Genomic DNA, 17,448 nt, shown 5'->3' with positions numbered 1-17,448 from the left:
AGACCGGAGCAGCTGACCTCCATCACTGTGTCTGCTCTCAAGGCTTCAGTGGAGATCACAAGCTGTCTGTATGATACATAAATGTGTGCCTCACATTATGTCCGTGCTCTCCCGGGTCTCCAAAGTCTCCTTTCTCTCCTGGTCGACCCAGCGGACCAGCCAGTCCCTGAAGGCATCAATTAAAAATATATCTTTAGTCGTGTAGTTTTTTAAGTTTTAGAAAGTCAACTTGACTCTAAAGTATGTCAAAGACACTTGTAGTACCCTCAGCCCTCTTTCTCCGGCCTTCCCAGGAAGTCCAGATTCCCCCTGAGGCAGTTGGAATAGACATTTGCAGTGATGTGTCGACATGGATCTTCAGAAATAAACACACTTTTATGAAGTGAGTGAGATGTAGTGTACTTACAGGTGTGCCTTCATCCCCCTTCTCTCCAATCACTCCCTTTAGGACACAAGTAAAATCGTACAATAATTCTTAATGATGAAGAGCGGTAATAATGAATTATTTTACATTACATTTTAGGACACCTTAATTCCAACAACAATAACAACAACAACAACAACAACTACTACTGAGTGAAGGGTGAGACAACATGCATAAAGTGTAGCTTGTACCTCTACCATGTCATCATTAGATAGAGATGCATGTTGGGAGGAGCAGAAGAGAGGTCAACAGTCTGATGTTGGGTTACAGCACTGAGACCAACATGCAACAATAACAACAACAACTGTGTGACTATGATTTAACAGTCCAGAGTAATATCTCACATCACTCTGTAAGGAAATCCACTTAAAGAAAAACATACCGTGATGAGATCATAATAACGTTCACTATTGATTTACCTGTGGATTTTCTTAAATAATGATTCTGTCTATAAAATGTAACAGATTTTTGAAAAATGTAACAATTTCTTAGAGTCAAATCATCGCCCAGCCCGGCTTCCAACTATTCGTGGAGACTGCTAATAACAAGTGTGAATCATGTTACTTTCCACCGTGGAGCCGCTCTCACCTCTTTCCCATGGAGACCAGGCTTTCCTGGGAGTCCCGGCCTCCCGTTCTCCGCCCTCTCTCCTGGTTCCCCGGCGTCTCCCTACAGAACATTTAGGAAACCAGTTCGACAATGGAATGAACAGAAAACTCAACTAAAAACACACGTGCAAAGGCCAGCAGGCCTCTCACCTTGGCACCTGGCCTTCCACTGGTACCAGCAAGGCCCTGAGGGGAGACAACAGGTGTTGTGTATTTTGGGACTAAAGTGCTTTTGGGGCCTGACCTACAGGGACAGCTGGCATGAGGGAATGTTTCATGAGTCATGAATACAATTATATAATATACACTAACGTTCAAAAGTTTAGGCTCACTTAGAAATGTCCTTATTTTTCAAAGAAAAGCAGTTTTTGTCAATGAAGATAACATTAAATTAATCAGAAATACACTCTATACATTGCTAATGTGGTAAACGACTATTCTAGGTGGAAACAGTTTTTAATGAAATATCTGCATATGTTTAAAGAGGCCCATCTCCAGTGTTCTCATGGTACATTGTGATATCGCCTTAGAAGACTAATGGAGGGTTAGAAAACCCTCGTGCAATTATGTTAGCACAGCTGAAAACAGTTATGCTGGTGAGAGAAGCTATAAAACTGGTCTTCCTTTGAGTTAGAAGTTTGAAGAATAAAATTCATATTTCAAATAAAAATCATTATTTCTAACCTTGTTGTGGCAGCGGGGGTGTTTAGGCTCGGCTGCAGAGTGGGTGGAGCGGGGGTGTGGTTCAGGGAACGGTGTCTGATTGTCATCAGCTGGTCTGATGACAATCAGTCCAGCTGATGACAATCTGTGTTTGTGAATCTGCAAGGCTTTGTCTTTAAAAGGAGCTGGATGGACTGAAGACGGGAGTGGAGTGCCGAGCAGAGACACTGTCTGCGGTCCGAAACAATAAAATATATTCCGAAATATCACTCTGGCTGCTCGTTCCATGGTGCGTAGAGGGGGAATCTACTAGTGACGGCTAGAAACGTGTCACACTTGTCAATGTCTTAACTATATTTTTTATTTATTTTGCAATTCATTTGATAATTTTCATGAAAAACACAAACTTGTCTGGGTTCTAAACTTTTGAACGGTAGTGTGTATCCTAGCAGCTGTGAAGGATACCATTGTGACATTAGTTAAAGATGCCATGTCGATAAAGAGGCGGGACTATGACTCCAGTGGGAACTCACTCTCTCTCCCGGCTCTCCTTTCGGTCCAACAGCTGACGGTCCTGACCCTGAAGACCCCTTTGCAACAAGACAGAGAAGGAAAATGTCATGGAGTCGGATGCCAGGCTGTACGTGACACATGAACGTCGTCGTCTCCTGGTTTCTCACTTTCTCTCCTCTCGATCCAGCCGCTCCCTTTTCTCCACTCGCCCCCTCGGTACCAGGCAGGCCTCGCCCGCCCTTTAGCAGAGCAGCAGAGGAAACACGTCAGAGAGACGGAACACATGGTGTCCAGATGGAAAGTCTGACCACAACACAACTTGAGAGCTTACATGTTCCCCATTCTTCCCGGGAAAACCTGGACCCTGCATGATTTGAATACAACAGTGAGGACTCGTCATCGCAGACAAAGACTGTCATGGACATTAACTCCAAATATAAAATTAAAGGTCAGATCTGTTATTATATGTCATGATTTTTGCTCCTCCTCTGATAACTCACACTCCTGCCGGGCTCCCCGCGAGCGCCTTCATTTCCCTGGGAACAGACAGGTGCAACTGTTCTTTCATCTTTTCCATTAAAATTCATTGCATCAGATTACGAGCTGTTCCGTGATGGAGTCACGTTCCCATTGACCTGCTGCTTCTCGTGTGATTACACTTTAAATCAGCCTCACCTTTTCTCCTGCCGCTCCGCTGGGCCCTGGTAAGCCCTGGCGACGATGAGAAAAGACTTCATTTATATAACTTTATGCATTTATAACAGTCAGACCACGAGGCAAGTAGGGAACTAACGCGGATTATGATGTCATTAGCAACGCGGTCACTCACACTCAAACCCGGTGGTCCTGCGAAGCCCGGCTTCCCAATGCCCCCCTGCGACAAAACAATATTCAGATAACAGCACACGAGCCCACTAACAGGAAGTCAACAGGTGAAATAATCTAGATTAATAACTGCACCGACTCTGCTCTACTCACTCTCTCCCCCGTTTCACCAGCCAGTCCTCTCTCCCCCTGCAAAGAAACACATTGACAGTTTCACATGTCCTGTGACTCTTCTTTGAGTATCTGACTCAGCAAACCCTGCGTCTGGCGAAGAAGAAAGGTACATTACGGAACTTTTAGAACGATCATCGTGTAAAAGTGTTCGTTGCTGGCATCGGCTCCAAGTGTCATTTCAGGAAGAATGAGGGATTGACTTTATTTACCACCAGCCTGTACAACATTTCCACAAAGTGTGCATACAAACATAATCTTGCGCAGACAAACGTTCATCTTATCCCAAAAGAATTTGAAAAATAAAATCAGGATAGCAAGACGTTGCATCCACATTAAAACCATCTCTCAGGTACCTACACGTTCTCTGCAGCTTTTTATTTATTGGACCCAAGAAAAGAGGCCGCCTGCTGTGCCTCCGAATTTTTCTAGCCAACATTTTTTTACTTGAACTTTTCAGATCCATGTGAGTTTCATGAGACGCACAACCGGCTCAGCGAGATTTTAAATGTTCCATTTTGATCTTTCAATTGAGTTGAAATTGCATGTGCTCTTTCCTCCCTGTGGTTACATGTGTAACTCCACCTGGTGCCATACCTGTGAATATGGACCGTAGTCATCAAGGCTATTAAATCCCCCACACACAGATTCTTGAGACTTTAAAGGCCACACACACATACACACAGACGTGCACACACTCATAACTCACCCGGTCTCCCTGTGATCCAGGCTCACCTGGCTGTCCTCGGTCCCCCTATCGCAATAGAGTGACATAAAGGTTATTCCTCTGTTCAGCGCTTACAAACAAAGTCCTCGGTGTCAAATCTTTCTTACCTTGACAGCAGTTTCCCCTGCAGGCCCACGAGGACCCTGAAATATATGAGCAGAAATGCGTAATTATAAATGTATTCATGTCAATCAGCAGGTCAAGTTTATCTCAAAAATGACACCAGATATTTTAGTGAACGTTGGGCCATGGAACACAAACAAACTGTACAGTCTGAACGGGGACAGCGCCCCCATGTGGACATGCATAAAGCACCATGTATATCTGCTCACATTTCTTAAATTGTGAGACTCTGAAGCTTCTTAAACAGACGCTCATCAAACATCTAGTCTGGAGTGTGTGGGCGGGGTTGTGCAGGCGGAGCGGACGTATGTGACCTCACTGCTATTTACTTTATTTATATTGTTAATAAATAAATTAAGCCGGCAACCACCTTGACTACATTTTCACTAGAAACTGCTCTACCTCTAACCTCACTGTAACTCCTCTTCATGTCTCTGACCACTTCTTCATCTCTTACTCTCTCTCTCTGGAACTGACAACCCGCCCATATCTACAGACTCTGCAGCTGTACGCCGCAACATTCGCACCCTCTGTCCCTCCTCCCTGGCCTCCTCTGTCCTATCTGCTCTCCCCTCAACTGACTCCTTCTCACTCATGCAGCCTTACTCTGCCACAGACACTCTCCTCTCTACCCTGTCTTCATCTCTTGATTCTCTTTGTCCTTTTAAGACACGACCGGTTTGCAAATCCTCTCCGGCTCCGTGGTCGTCTGACTCGGTGCGCGCCGAGAGAGCCACCTTGCGAGCGAGGGAAAGGAAATGGCGAAAATCGAATCAAGGGGATGACCCGCTCTTCTATCAATCTCTTCTTTCCTCATTCTCTTCCTCTATCTCTGCAGCCAAAAGCTCGTTCTACCTGACCAAAATTCAGTCTTCCTTCTCTAACACCAAAAAACTCTTCTCTATCTTTTCCAACCTCCTTGATCCCCCCTGTCCCCCTCCTCCTTCCACCCTTCTGCCGAGCCACTTTGTCGACTACTTTACAAACAAGATAGACGACATACGCTCCTCCTTTACTAATCCATCTACTATTACTCCACCATCACCAACTTCTTCTTCATCCCCCTCTCTTTCCTCTTTCACCCCCCTGTCTCCTAATCAAGTTCTTAGCTTGGTGACCTCCGCCCGACCGACCACCTGCCCCCTTGACCCCGTCCCGTCTCCCATTCTCCAGGCTATTGCTCCTGACCTTCTGACCTTTCTCACCCATCTTATTAACAGCTCCCTCTCAACTGGCTGTTTCCCTAACTCTCTGAAGGAGGCGAGAGTCAACCCTCTCCTGAAGAAACCCACGCTTGACCCGTCTGAAGTCAGCAACTACAGACCGGTCTCTCTTCTTCCTTTTCTCTCCAAAACTCTGGAGCGAGCTATCTTTAACCAAGTGTCCTCCTATCTTCACAGTAACAACCTTCTTGACCCTCACCAGTCTGGATTCAAGGCCGGCCACTCAACAGAGACTGCCCTCCTTGCTGTCTCTGAGCAGCTTCACACTGCTAGAGCAGCCTCTCTCTCCTCTGTCCTTATACTTTTAGACCTTTCTGCAGCATTTGACACCGTGAACCATCAGATCCTTATCTCCTCCCTTCAGGACCTGGATATCTCAGGCACTGCACTCTCCCTTTTCTCATCCTACCTCAACGACCACACTTACCGGGTAACTTGGAGATCATCTGTGTCTGATCCTTGTCCTCTCACTACTGGGGTCCCTCAAGGCTCCCCCCTGGGTCCCCTCCTCTTCTCTCTGTCTACTAATTATCTCGGCTCTGTCATTCGTTCGCATGGCTTCTCCGTAGCTATGCTGATGACACCCAACTGATCTTCTCATTTCCACCCTCCGAAACACAGGTAGCGGCGCGGATATCTGCCTGTCTAACTGACAACTATCAGTGGATGTCTGAACATCACCTGAAAATCAACCCTGACAAGTCCGAGCTGCTATTCCTTCCAGGGAAAGGCTCTCCCACCCATGACCTGACTACCACCTTCAACAGCTCTGTGTTGGCCCCTGCCCCGACTGCCAGGAACCTCGGGGTGACACTCGACAGTCAACTCTCCCTGACGGCCAACATCACTGCGACAACGCGTTCCTGTAGGTACATGCTGCACAACATCAGGAGAATACGGCCTCTTCTTACTCAGAAGGCGGCACAGGTTCTGGTCCAGGCTCTGGTCATTTCACGCCTCGACTACTGCAACTCCCTCCTGGCTGGTCTACCTGCTAAGGCCATCCGACCTCTGCAGCTCATCCAGAATGCAGCAGCTCGACTGGTCTTCAGCCTCCCGAAATTCGCCCACACCACTCCGCTCCTCCGCTCTCTCCACTGGTTACCGGTGGCTGCCCGCATCCACTTCAAAACACTGGTTCTGGCGTACCGTGCTCTAGACGGATCGGGCCCCGTCTACATCCGGGATATGGTCACACCGTACACCCCGGCACGTTCGCTCCGCTCGGCAACAGCCAACCGACTTGTGACTCCTGCCCTTCGAGCTAATCACTCGAAATCCAGACTGTTTGCTGTCCTGGCTCCTCAGTGGTGGAACGAGCTCCCCTCTGACATCAGGGCAGCAAAAAGTCTCTACATCTTCCGCCGGAAACTAAAAACACATCTTTTCCGACTATATCTGGATTAAAACACAGATTAGCACTTCAGTGGCTCTTAAATAGCTCTTATTATGGTACTTTTGTAGTTCGACTATGTTGAGGAAATGTTACTTTCTGTATTCTTGTTGTTCTTAGTTTGTACTCTTGGTTGATGCACTTATTGTAAGTCGCTTTGGATAAAAGCGTCTGCTAAATGACATGTAATGTAAATCAGCCATCTAAAATTGCTTTGTGCTCAACCTACCCTGTTCCCAGGGTCTCCCTGCCTGCCCGAAGGTCCAGGCTCCCCGTCGCCGCTATCGCCCTGAAAAAATAACGACAAGCCATCACTCTGGGATAACCCCCCCCCCCCCCCACAGACACACATTGTTAAACATTCATACACTTAGTCAATCTGCAGCTACCTTGTCTCCTTTGCTGCCTCGAGGTACTCCTGGCTCTCTGGGACTCTGAGGTCCTGGAGGTCCTGGAAGACCCTGATAATAAAAAATGCAATTAGTAAATGCAAAATACCCCCCCGCCACACACACACACACACACACACACACACACACACACACACACACACACACACACACACACACACACACACACACACACACACACACACACACACAGAGAGAGTTCCCTCCCCCAGCCTGTCAGAGACTCACCTTCACTTACTACCTTCAAATCCCGCCTTAAAACCTACCTCTTCTCCCGAGCGTATGACCTCCCCTACCCTTAACCACCTCCTCTCCCCAACCCCCCCCCCTCCGCTTTGCTTCTATTTCTCCCTGACTACTGTGTTTTGTTGTTCTGTTCTATTTTGTCTCTATATGTTGCCCATTCTTGTCTGTTCTTTTGCTTTGCATTTTCTGTCAGCGTCTTTGGGTCATTGAAAAGCGCTTTACAAATATAATGAATTATTATTATTATTATTATCTGCAAACTCCACACGTCAGCACATTGGCAGTGATCAGCAGCGCTTACTGGGGAGCCTCTCTCGCCCTTCACGGCCACCCCGCTGCCAACTCCTGGAGGCCCCTGTCAGCAGAGGAGATAAGAGCTGAGGGTCATTATGCTTATGTGTGTTACTCAGAATACTTCTACCGTTAGAGGACGAGCTGGTGTGACTCACCCGGTCACCTGCAGTGCCCCTGTCTCCCTGCAGAACGAGAGAGAGAGAGAATAAGAGAGAGAGAGAGAATGCTGAATAGTGTTAGAAAACGTTTCTCTATTATAACCTCAGACATCGACGTGAATCATAAGTATGTAACCCACTTCTCTAAAACTCCACAGAGAATATCGGCATTAAGGCAAAAGCTTGAAAAGGAAACCACAGAACCACAGAACCACAGAGCCACAGAACCACAGAGCCACAGAACCACAGAGCCACAGAACCACAGAACCACAGAACCACAGAGCCACAGAACCACAGAACCACAGAGCCACAGAGCCCCAGAGCCACAGAACCACAGAGCCACAGAACCACAGAACCACAGAGCCACAGAACCACAGAACCACAGAACCACAGAGCCACAGAACCACAGAACCACAGAGCCACAGAGCCACAGAGCCACAGAACCACAGAGCCCCAGAGCCACAGAACCACAGAGCCACAGAACCACAGAACCACAGAACCACAGAGCCACAGAACCACAGAACCACAGAGCCACAGAACCAGGATGTAAACACATTCTGTACATGGCAAAAATAAGCTGTGGGTCATTTCCTTATTCATTCATTCATGTTATGGCAGTTTAGTTATTGTGTAACAAAAACTACCCATCAGATCTCAGCATTCATAGCACAACCAGTAAAAGATGAAGCCACTGAAGGATGATGGAAGTGGCTCACTGCTGCCCCCACGTGGCCGAGTCTGACCACAACAGGTTAATCCTGGCGCAGTGATGGAGCCAACCGACTCCATCGGCTGAGATAAAGAGTCTCTAAGTGCCCCATCTCAAAACGATGTTTCTTTTAGTAAGTGGAAATCTAAATGAGAGCATTTTATTAAATGTTTCATAACCTAGTTAACATAGCAACAAATTACAACATAAACATTTATTGGCTGAGTTTAAAACAGAATAATTGTAAATCTAATATCTGTAAAAAAAATAATAATAATCAATGTCAGCAACTCCGGAAAAAGCCTGAATATTTAAATATTGTTTTAATGTAAATTATGTTAAAAATATTTGACCTTATTAAACTGAACACAGCACACTTGTGTTTTACCAACACAGTGATATGTCACTCCCACATGCCAAAGGGATGACGGCAGCATCTAACTTTAGGAGCTGATGGTGTACACAAGTTACTTTTTACATGGAGGGAAATGGAGAGAAGCGGTGGAGGACGCTCACCTTGATGGAGAGTCCTGGCAATCCTGATAAACCCGGGCGACCATCCTGACCAGGTGTTCCCAAAGCTCCGAGGGCTCCTTTGGTCCCATCGCTGCCCGGCCGACCAGGAGTACCCTGAGTACACACACACACACACACACACACACACACACTGGTCAGTATCCATGCAGAACACCCAGACAGCTACACCCTGATCTTTTTACCGCAGCTGGACATCACCTTACAGATCAGAGTGTGATGGTGTGTGTGAGTGTCGGCCGCTGGACAAAGACAAGTCAGGACTGTGTTCACTCCGGTTTGTTTCTTACCAGAATACCTGAAACGCCCGGCTCTCCTTTCCTCCCAGGGAGACCGCCTCCTGATATAGCCGAGCCTGGTTCACCCTGAAGCATCAGCACAGCGCCGTAAACACACACACACAAACACACACACACATACACTTTGTTTTCAAAGGAACTAGAAACACATGTGAGATGGTTTGGGACAAATAAACGACGTCTCTGCTCACCCGTTCACCTTTACCCCCCATCGGCCCCTGTGGCCCTGGCCCACCTGGTTCACCCTAGAACAACAGGAAACACTTCAGTGTTGTACTTCATATTTAAATGTCCATCTAAAAATTCTGCAGGTTAAGAGTTACTCACTGAATCTCCTCTGATCCCCGGTAGGCCCTGCGAACCCTGACACGAGAACAACATTGTTGTGTTACTTCTATGCTCAGACGACAACATGAACACACCACATGTGTCCGTGGGGGGTTTTCTCCCTCAAACTCACCGGGACCCCATCAATTCCAGAGGAACCTGATCGTCCAGGCAACCCTTGACTTCCATCAATGCCAGGAAAACCCTAAGATGAGAACAGAGTCAGAGACAGCGTGTTTCTTCAGTCCTCATGAGGGAAGTGTGTGTGGCGTTGCTCTGGCCTGAGCTGGACTCACTCTCTCCCCCTTTTCTCCTTTCACCCCCAGCGAGGGGTCAACGGGGATGACTTGGCCCGGTGTACCTGGGCGTCCTTCGGCACCTCTGGGGCCTTCCCTCCCAGGCTGACCAACCCGAGCCTACACCACACATAACGTGTGTCCAATTACTTGTATTTTGAATAAGCAGCACATTGCTGTTGATGGGTCAGTGGTAATGACTCACCGTATCGCCCTTACGCCCGTCTGTGCCGTCTCTGCCTCTCTCACCCTGCGGAGTAAATACAAACAAAATGGCGCCTTAAAAAAGCTGAAAATGCTAATTAAAAGGAGCGGTAAAGCATTTAGCAACTTCCTGCAATGTACCTTTTCTCCACGATATCCCCTCTCTCCCTAAAGTAAATGGGAAAGATTGTACTTATGAAGAAAACGTTGGGATGTTTCTGCCAGAATCTATGGTGCATTATTATCACATGTTCAACATTTTGATACTGTATGAAAGTACAGCTGGAGAACTCACCTGTGGGCACTGAGTGGTACACTGCTCAGGACCTGGACCCACCTAAACAAAGACAGAAACATGAGGCTGAGATTAAAGATGCTTTTTAATGCTATATCCTCCTTTATTACAGCAATTATTACCTTCAATGTTATTTCTATTAAAAAAAGCTTCGAAGTGCCACGAACAGTATGTGTCTACAGATCTCACAAAGCTTTAAAAACATGACTAAACTAAAGATAGAATTGTCCCAGGTTTCTCCTTACGTCTGGTATTCTGGCGATGCCACAGAGCAGCTCTGCCAGGTCCGTGTGCATGGCGTCCAGCTGTGCTGCATCGCGCGTGTACAGGATGTTCTGGGGGCTGCCGTCCGTCACTGCCCGTCGCAGCTCCTCGGTGTTCGCCTGTTCTATACCAACTGCTAACACCGTCACACCTAACAAACACACACACACACACACACACACACACACACACACACACACACACACACACCAAGACATTTGTCTCACAGGAGGTGGATTTTGGATGTCTGAGTCAGGGTAAAGTATGTCTACATATAGTTGAAGTTCAGAAAACGAAAAAAAAAGTGACAACAAAATGATCAACTCGTGTACGTTACTGATGGCGGCATCTGTGGCCCAGTGACCCACGACGCTGACGGGACTCGCAGGGCTCAAGGAATACTTCACCCGCAAAATAATCTTTTGTATATCTCCTCCTCACCCAATGTTACCTTGAAGAAAATGTGTTTTTCTCGCACGCCTCCACGGTGTGCGGAGAATCAACAAACGGAGAACAGTCTTGATGAATGGAAGTGAATGGAGGCCATGTAACAACACAACTATATCAAAACATTCTTCTTTAAACTCTCGTTTAGACTCGCACGGACAAGTAAATGCTGAGAGGTTTCATAAAGTAAGTTTTTAACCCTTGTGTTGCCTTAGGGTCAATTTGACCCGAATCAATATTACACCCTCGTGTCGCTTTAGGATTAAATTGATCACATTCAATGTTTAATGTCGGTGTTCTTTCGGTAGTCAACAAACAAACATAAAGTGCCTCACACTTAAACTTGGAAAACAATATTAATTATAATAATTTTCTGGAGGTTTTAATTGCTGGCGTCAAATTGAACCCAAAGGGTAAAATATGTTAGTAAATATAAAGGTAACAGGAGGGTGAAACATTGAATCGGGTCAAAATGACCCTAAGGCGACAGGAGGGTTAAGATGCATGTGTACTGCGCATGCAACTAGTTAAATGAGACTTGGATTTTACTTCTGAGAGTCTGTAGAAGGATATGTTTTGATAAAATTCTGCTATTTTTAAGCCTGACTTCCATTTACTTAAATTGAAAAAAGTATTTTCAGTTTTTTGTATTATTCGTTGAGGCAAGGTCGAGTAATCGGTTTAAAAAAATATATATTTTTTCATTTTTAAAAATAAATGTATATAGGCCTACATACTGTGGCTGAGATCTTGAAACTAAATGGTCCAGATAAAACTAACATTAGTGATCTGGTGGCTGCCGGCCAAACCATAATATGATGCCCACCTGAAGCTCTGAGACTGGCGGCTGCAAGAGTCAGATTGTCAGCGGAGTTTTTGTCAGCAATGATGACGACAGCACCGGGGACGCTCGGCCTCCGTCCAGCTGAGGGGGTCAGAAGGTACTGCCTGGTGTATGTCACCGCCTCACCTGCAGAGGGAGACAGACAATTTCATAACTGGTAACACACAAACACACACACATCAAGCAGTAAGTATAGAAAAGGTGAGAAAGAAACTGACCAATGTTATTCCCAGGACTTTCATCAAATGGTGTGGACTGGATTTCTTGAAAAAGTGTTTCAGACCTGCCATGGCGATTAAGTAGGAACCATAATTTGGGTCTGTAACCATACACTACAACTCCGAACTGGAACAGGGAGAAAATAATACAATTGTTAGTCAGCAAAAAGTGACCATGCCATCTGATTTTGGGAGCGCACAGTCTGTTGAGAGGCTTCCTCGTGCAGGGCCGTACCTGAGAGTCGCTGGCTCCGATAGTTTCGAGCGACCCAGCTGCACTAGACAGCAGTTCACGCAGAGGTCTTGCGAGGCTACTTCGGTCAGTCGATGCCGGGACCAGAAACACCACATCCAGACGCCCGCCCACACAAACTGATGGTAGCAAAGTGTGTAGGGTTTAAAGTACGGTATCACAAGGTGGTTATAGGTATGGTACGTATATGAAAGAGGATGTGTGGTTGGTGCATTACCGGTGCGTTCAATAACAGAGCTCTCAGTTCCCAACCCATTTTCGAAGGTGGGTTGCACCGTAAAGCGATAACGGCGGCCCAAACGTAGCCTAGTCACCTGGTAAGAGCTGGACGTGGCAGGGAGCGAAACGGACAAGCCTCGACCAACATCTGGGAGATGGGAACAGTTAAAATAATGCAGGCAGAGGCTTTAAAAAATAATATATAAAATATAATATATATATACAGGACTGTCTCAGAAAATTAGAATATTGTGATAAAGTTCTTTATTTTCTGTAATGCAATTAAAAAAACAAAAATGTCATGCATTCTGGATTCATTACAAATCAACTGAAATATTGCAAGCCTTTTATTCTTTTAATATTGCTGATTATACAAAAAGAAAAACCTAAATCATCAAAAAATTTTATTTTTCAGACCAAGTAAAAAAAAAAGCTAGAAAAAAGAAAAAACTAAACTTATCTCAAAAAATTGAATATTTCTCAGACCAAGTAAAAAAAAGATTTATAACAGCAAACAAAATCAAACATTTGAAAATATGTGTTTTCGGAAGTTATTAGTGATTTATGTTTCTGATTTATTCTATTATTTAATATATTATTTTTTTTATTAGGATATTAAAATTTATAGAAAAGTTTTAATTAAAAGCATAGGCATCATAGTTAGAAAAAAGATATAAACCGAATAACATGTAATTTTGTTTTTTTATTATTTTTACATAATAGAAAATTTAGCAATAATATTCTAATTTTCTGAGACAGTCCTGTATATCATTTGAAAAAATTAAAAAAATTATATATATACAGGACTGTCTCAGAAAATTAGAATATTGTGATAAAGTTCTTTATTTTCTGTAATGCAATTAAAAAACAAAAATGTCATGCATTCTGGATTCATTACAAATCAACTGAAATATTGCAAGCCTTTTATTCTTTTAATATTGCTGATTATGGCTTACAGCTTAAGAAAACTCTAAAATCCTATCTCATAAAATTTTAATATTTCCTCAGACCAAGTAAAAAAAAAGATTTATAACAGCTGAGTGTTTGTCAAGGCTCAGGAAACCCTTGCAGGTGTTTCGAGTTAATTAGACAATTCAAGTGATTTGTTTAATACCCTACTAGTATACTTTTTCATGATATTCTAATATTTAGAGATAGGATATTTGAGTTTTCTTAAGCTGTAAGCCATAATCAGCAATAAATCAGAATAAAAGGCTTGCAATATTTCAGTTGATTTGTAATGAATCCAGAATGCATGACATTTTTGTTTATTTAATTGCATTACAGAAAATAAAGAACTTCATCACAATATTCTAATTTTCTGAGACAGTCCTGTATATATATTAATTTTTCACCTGTCTCGTCTTTCCAGCGTAGAACATATCCTGTGGCACCTGGTAGTGGAGTCCAGCCAATCCGCATAGAATTCTGGGTAACCTCTGCCACCCGTACAGTTAGGGTGGACGAGGGGGTACCAGCTGTAAACATGGACATTTAATTGGACATGTAATCCAATATATTCCTTGAAATGCAAGATGTTGTATATTGTGCAATATTGAACTCAAGGAAGGCAGTATTCCCATGTTTATTGATTCATCAAGATCAAAGGATTCTCAGTGACTTACACGGTTTTACTTAGTGAGTAAATACTGTATTAGGATAAGACTGAGGCCCACAGTGCAATGTGTAGTATGTTATATGTTTACCATATTCAGCCTTCTTAAAGTACTGTTTCATCCATTCATTCATTCATTTCAGGAAACTCCTAACATCCACTGTTTATTTCTTCCAGTCAACACCCTTTTGGGGTTAAAGAAACCTGCCAGAACCGTGAACTAATATAAGAGGACAGGACTCACGTGTGGTGACTCTGACAGACACAGGGGCTCCCTCTCTGTTTTGAACTAAAGCCATGACCTGCACCTCGTACTGGGCTCCGGGGTCCAACTGGTCTAGATCCACTGCTGTTACATCTCCCCGCAGCAGCTGACTCCTCGGTTCCCCACCTACAGCAGCACAGAGTCGCAACAGTGAGTGGGGTGACACCGTTCTTGTTAAAAAGATAGTTCTGATGTTTTGAAGTACGGTTGCATGAGGTTGTTATCCAGAGTAGCCTAAGTGTTTTACTTACAGTAGATGATGGGCTGTACGCCCCTAGTTTGGAGAAACAGACAGTGGTACTGAGGCAAGAGCAAAGCCATGTACTGCTGTGAAAAACTTATTTTAGCTTTTTAAAATCTGTAACTGAGGTTTTTGTTTTTCCAAACTGCGAGTGTCCTATGAGTGTACTGTGAGTGTCCTGTGAGTGTACTGCGAGTGTACTGTGAGTGTCCTGTGAGTGTACTGTGAGTGTACCAAACGCCATCTATTGTTGGTTATACAATGACTTTAAGTACCTTATAAAAACCCAATTCAAAAAAAGCAAATTAATGCTTGCAAGATGTTATATTTATATTTAGGACTTCATAACACAAGTGAAATCAACCAGCAATAGATTTACCATCCGTTTTCCTCCAAGACACCCGATAGGCCGTTGCTCCCTGCACACCAACCCAAGTGACTCGAACAACCTCTCCACGACCCTGCTGGATTTGAAGTGATGTCACAGTCCCGACCAGAGATCGATCTGGTTCTGAAGTTTGAGATGGAAAACAAACAGTCAGTTATTTTCCTTCCAGGGAAAGGCTCTCCCACCCACGACCTGTTTATCCACAACCTGACTACCACTTTCAACAACTCCGTGTTAGCCCCAACCCCGACTGCCAGGAACCTCGGGGTGACCTTCGACTGTCAACTCTCCCAGACTTATTGTATTTTGTAGTTTGGCTTTTTTTGAAGAAATGTTACTTTCTTGATTCTTGTTGTTCTGAGTTTGTACTCATGGTTGAATCCACTTATTGTAAGTCACTTTCGAGAAAAGCATCAGCTAAATGACATGTAATGTATTATATTTAGTGTTACCCTAATCATAGCCAAGTTTCTCACAAAAAACACGACAACAGCAATAATGTGTGTTAGATAGATTCAGTGCGGTACCTGTTCTGATACTCAGGGTGGAAGGACTTCCCTGTCGAGAGCCACTGAGTGAAGAAACTGATATGTTGTAGGTGGAATCTGACTGTAGCCCATCAATGGTGAAAGAAGATACGTTGGCAGCCATGTTACGAGTTGATTCCACTCCTGTAAAACATACATGAGATGAGAAGAGGCTGACAGACAGATCACTACCCACATCTACGTACTAAGCCTGTACAATTCTTCATATTGCCATGTTATCATCTATTTGGTTGTATCTTGTGTCTTTAAAATACTTAGTATTAATGCCAAACATTGCGTACCATCATCACGGCGCCAAGTGACCTTATAGCCAGTTGCCCTCGTGGACCGTGACCATGCAATGCGTATCTTCTGAGATGAAACGTCTACGATGCGAAGGCCGGACACGGATCCACCGTTGGGATTGGTCCGACTAGAGAGTGTGACCACCTCTCCGACCCGTTGATCAACCACAGATGCAACACCAATTACCAGCGCCTCGTCTGGTTGCAAGCCGTCTATGATGAAGGATGTGACCCCCGCCCCCAGAATACGGGACTGCTCTGCATCTACAAGGTAGTGAGGTCATATGAGAATCGTAAGAAACTTAAGAAACAGACTATTAAGTATAGATATCAAGCTTCTAAGTCAAAGGACCATGAAATATAATCTAAATACAACTTTTGCTCAATCTTCAATTCACTAATATAATAATATGTGACTGAAAATGATAAACTCACATACACATGGCAACATTAAACACTTACTGTTGCCTTGTCTCCAAGTGACCCTGTAACCTGTGGCCCCTGGAGCGCCTATCCAGGCAATACGAATTTTCCGACTGTTTGCGTTTGCCACTCTGAGGTTCGTCACTCTGCCCGCAACTTGTTCTGAAATGAAGCGCATACAAGGCCTCAGGTGACAAAATTCAATGTATACATTAAAAAAAAAACCCAAAAGGTATTTCACTTGTTTCAAATGTCAAGATGAAGAAGAATGAATGAATTAACCGTAACAGAATGCATTACATTTAAAATAACATTTTAGCAGTGGTGGGCCGTCAGGGCCAGCAAGGCCTTCTCTGCTGGCCTAAACATCATCAGAATATAATTTTTTTTTTAAATAAATGTTCCCACAAATATGTATTAAATTATTCCCCAGAATAAGAGTTATACTCTTCATTTCATAGCTTTCCTCTTGGTTGCACTGCTTCCAGCCCCAGGTTGAGATTTGGAGGGCTGGTCTTTATGTTAGATCTTTTATCCAATCATATTCAGCCATCATGTGTTGCCAGGGGGCTAAAATCTGCCCTTAGGCCTTCAGAATCAACATTGCGGGCGCTGGTAGCTTAAAGTGAATGGGAATGCAAATGTTGTGTCAACCAATCAGCTTTAGAGTTGGCTCCTGAAGGCCTGCTAGCTGGCCCCGGAACCGGCACAGGAGCCAGCTAGCAGGCGTAGTGCTGCACGTCTTTTGATTGGATTACCAATATTGAGAGGCGGGGCCTATGGGCAGGTATATGCAGAACCTCAGAACTAGGAAACTGAATTTGATAAACGAATTAATTCGCGTACTACTAAGCTATTGTTTCAACCCACAATGGCGGAAGGAGGAGAATATATCGATTTGGTCGAGGATATAATTATAACGCCATTCTCAAGACGAACTTTAAGACCGACGCCGACGCTACAAAGCCCGTCACAGGCGGGGAAGAGGTTCGTTCGC

General features: G+C 44.4%; 2 protein-coding genes across 2 annotated transcripts in view; one reads left to right on the top strand and one right to left on the bottom strand.

The window, feature by feature from the left end:
* col7a1 (collagen, type VII, alpha 1) overlaps positions 1 to 17,448 on the bottom strand; it is a 66,876-nt gene that overhangs the window by 31,856 nt on the left and 17,572 nt on the right. The window contains exons 17-54 of the mRNA XM_056436725.1: positions 16,491 to 16,613; positions 16,026 to 16,292; positions 15,724 to 15,867; positions 15,188 to 15,319; positions 14,547 to 14,693; positions 14,043 to 14,165; positions 12,686 to 12,835; positions 12,451 to 12,587; positions 12,216 to 12,342; positions 11,980 to 12,123; positions 10,688 to 10,857; positions 10,443 to 10,484; positions 10,289 to 10,315; positions 10,149 to 10,193; positions 9,944 to 10,063; positions 9,781 to 9,852; positions 9,648 to 9,683; positions 9,512 to 9,565; positions 9,312 to 9,386; positions 9,004 to 9,117; positions 7,776 to 7,802; positions 7,628 to 7,681; positions 7,060 to 7,131; positions 6,900 to 6,959; positions 4,039 to 4,074; positions 3,914 to 3,958; positions 3,187 to 3,222; positions 3,038 to 3,082; positions 2,884 to 2,919; positions 2,709 to 2,744; positions 2,540 to 2,572; positions 2,376 to 2,447; positions 2,229 to 2,285; positions 1,183 to 1,218; positions 1,013 to 1,093; positions 407 to 442; positions 265 to 309; positions 95 to 166 (exon numbers count right to left, since the gene is read on the bottom strand). Of these exons, the coding sequence (XP_056292700.1) occupies positions 95 to 166; positions 265 to 309; positions 407 to 442; positions 1,013 to 1,093; positions 1,183 to 1,218; positions 2,229 to 2,285; positions 2,376 to 2,447; positions 2,540 to 2,572; positions 2,709 to 2,744; positions 2,884 to 2,919; positions 3,038 to 3,082; positions 3,187 to 3,222; positions 3,914 to 3,958; positions 4,039 to 4,074; positions 6,900 to 6,959; positions 7,060 to 7,131; positions 7,628 to 7,681; positions 7,776 to 7,802; positions 9,004 to 9,117; positions 9,312 to 9,386; positions 9,512 to 9,565; positions 9,648 to 9,683; positions 9,781 to 9,852; positions 9,944 to 10,063; positions 10,149 to 10,193; positions 10,289 to 10,315; positions 10,443 to 10,484; positions 10,688 to 10,857; positions 11,980 to 12,123; positions 12,216 to 12,342; positions 12,451 to 12,587; positions 12,686 to 12,835; positions 14,043 to 14,165; positions 14,547 to 14,693; positions 15,188 to 15,319; positions 15,724 to 15,867; positions 16,026 to 16,292; positions 16,491 to 16,613 (3,128 nt within the window). The remainder of the gene's footprint in view (positions 1 to 94; positions 167 to 264; positions 310 to 406; positions 443 to 1,012; positions 1,094 to 1,182; positions 1,219 to 2,228; positions 2,286 to 2,375; positions 2,448 to 2,539; positions 2,573 to 2,708; positions 2,745 to 2,883; positions 2,920 to 3,037; positions 3,083 to 3,186; positions 3,223 to 3,913; positions 3,959 to 4,038; positions 4,075 to 6,899; positions 6,960 to 7,059; positions 7,132 to 7,627; positions 7,682 to 7,775; positions 7,803 to 9,003; positions 9,118 to 9,311; positions 9,387 to 9,511; positions 9,566 to 9,647; positions 9,684 to 9,780; positions 9,853 to 9,943; positions 10,064 to 10,148; positions 10,194 to 10,288; positions 10,316 to 10,442; positions 10,485 to 10,687; positions 10,858 to 11,979; positions 12,124 to 12,215; positions 12,343 to 12,450; positions 12,588 to 12,685; positions 12,836 to 14,042; positions 14,166 to 14,546; positions 14,694 to 15,187; positions 15,320 to 15,723; positions 15,868 to 16,025; positions 16,293 to 16,490; positions 16,614 to 17,448) is intronic.
* LOC130208093 (uncharacterized) lies at positions 5,779 to 6,849 on the top strand. The gene has a single exon (XM_056437012.1). The coding sequence runs from the start codon at positions 5,944 to 5,946 to the stop codon at positions 6,682 to 6,684; it is 741 nt and encodes a 246-aa protein (XP_056292987.1). The 5' UTR covers positions 5,779 to 5,943; the 3' UTR covers positions 6,685 to 6,849.

This window comes from Pseudoliparis swirei, chromosome 18 (genome assembly GCF_029220125.1).
Source record: "Pseudoliparis swirei isolate HS2019 ecotype Mariana Trench chromosome 18, NWPU_hadal_v1, whole genome shotgun sequence".
Classification (NCBI taxonomy): domain Eukaryota; kingdom Metazoa; phylum Chordata; class Actinopteri; order Perciformes; family Liparidae; genus Pseudoliparis; species Pseudoliparis swirei.
This window is presented reverse-complemented; position numbering and strand designations above follow the sequence as displayed.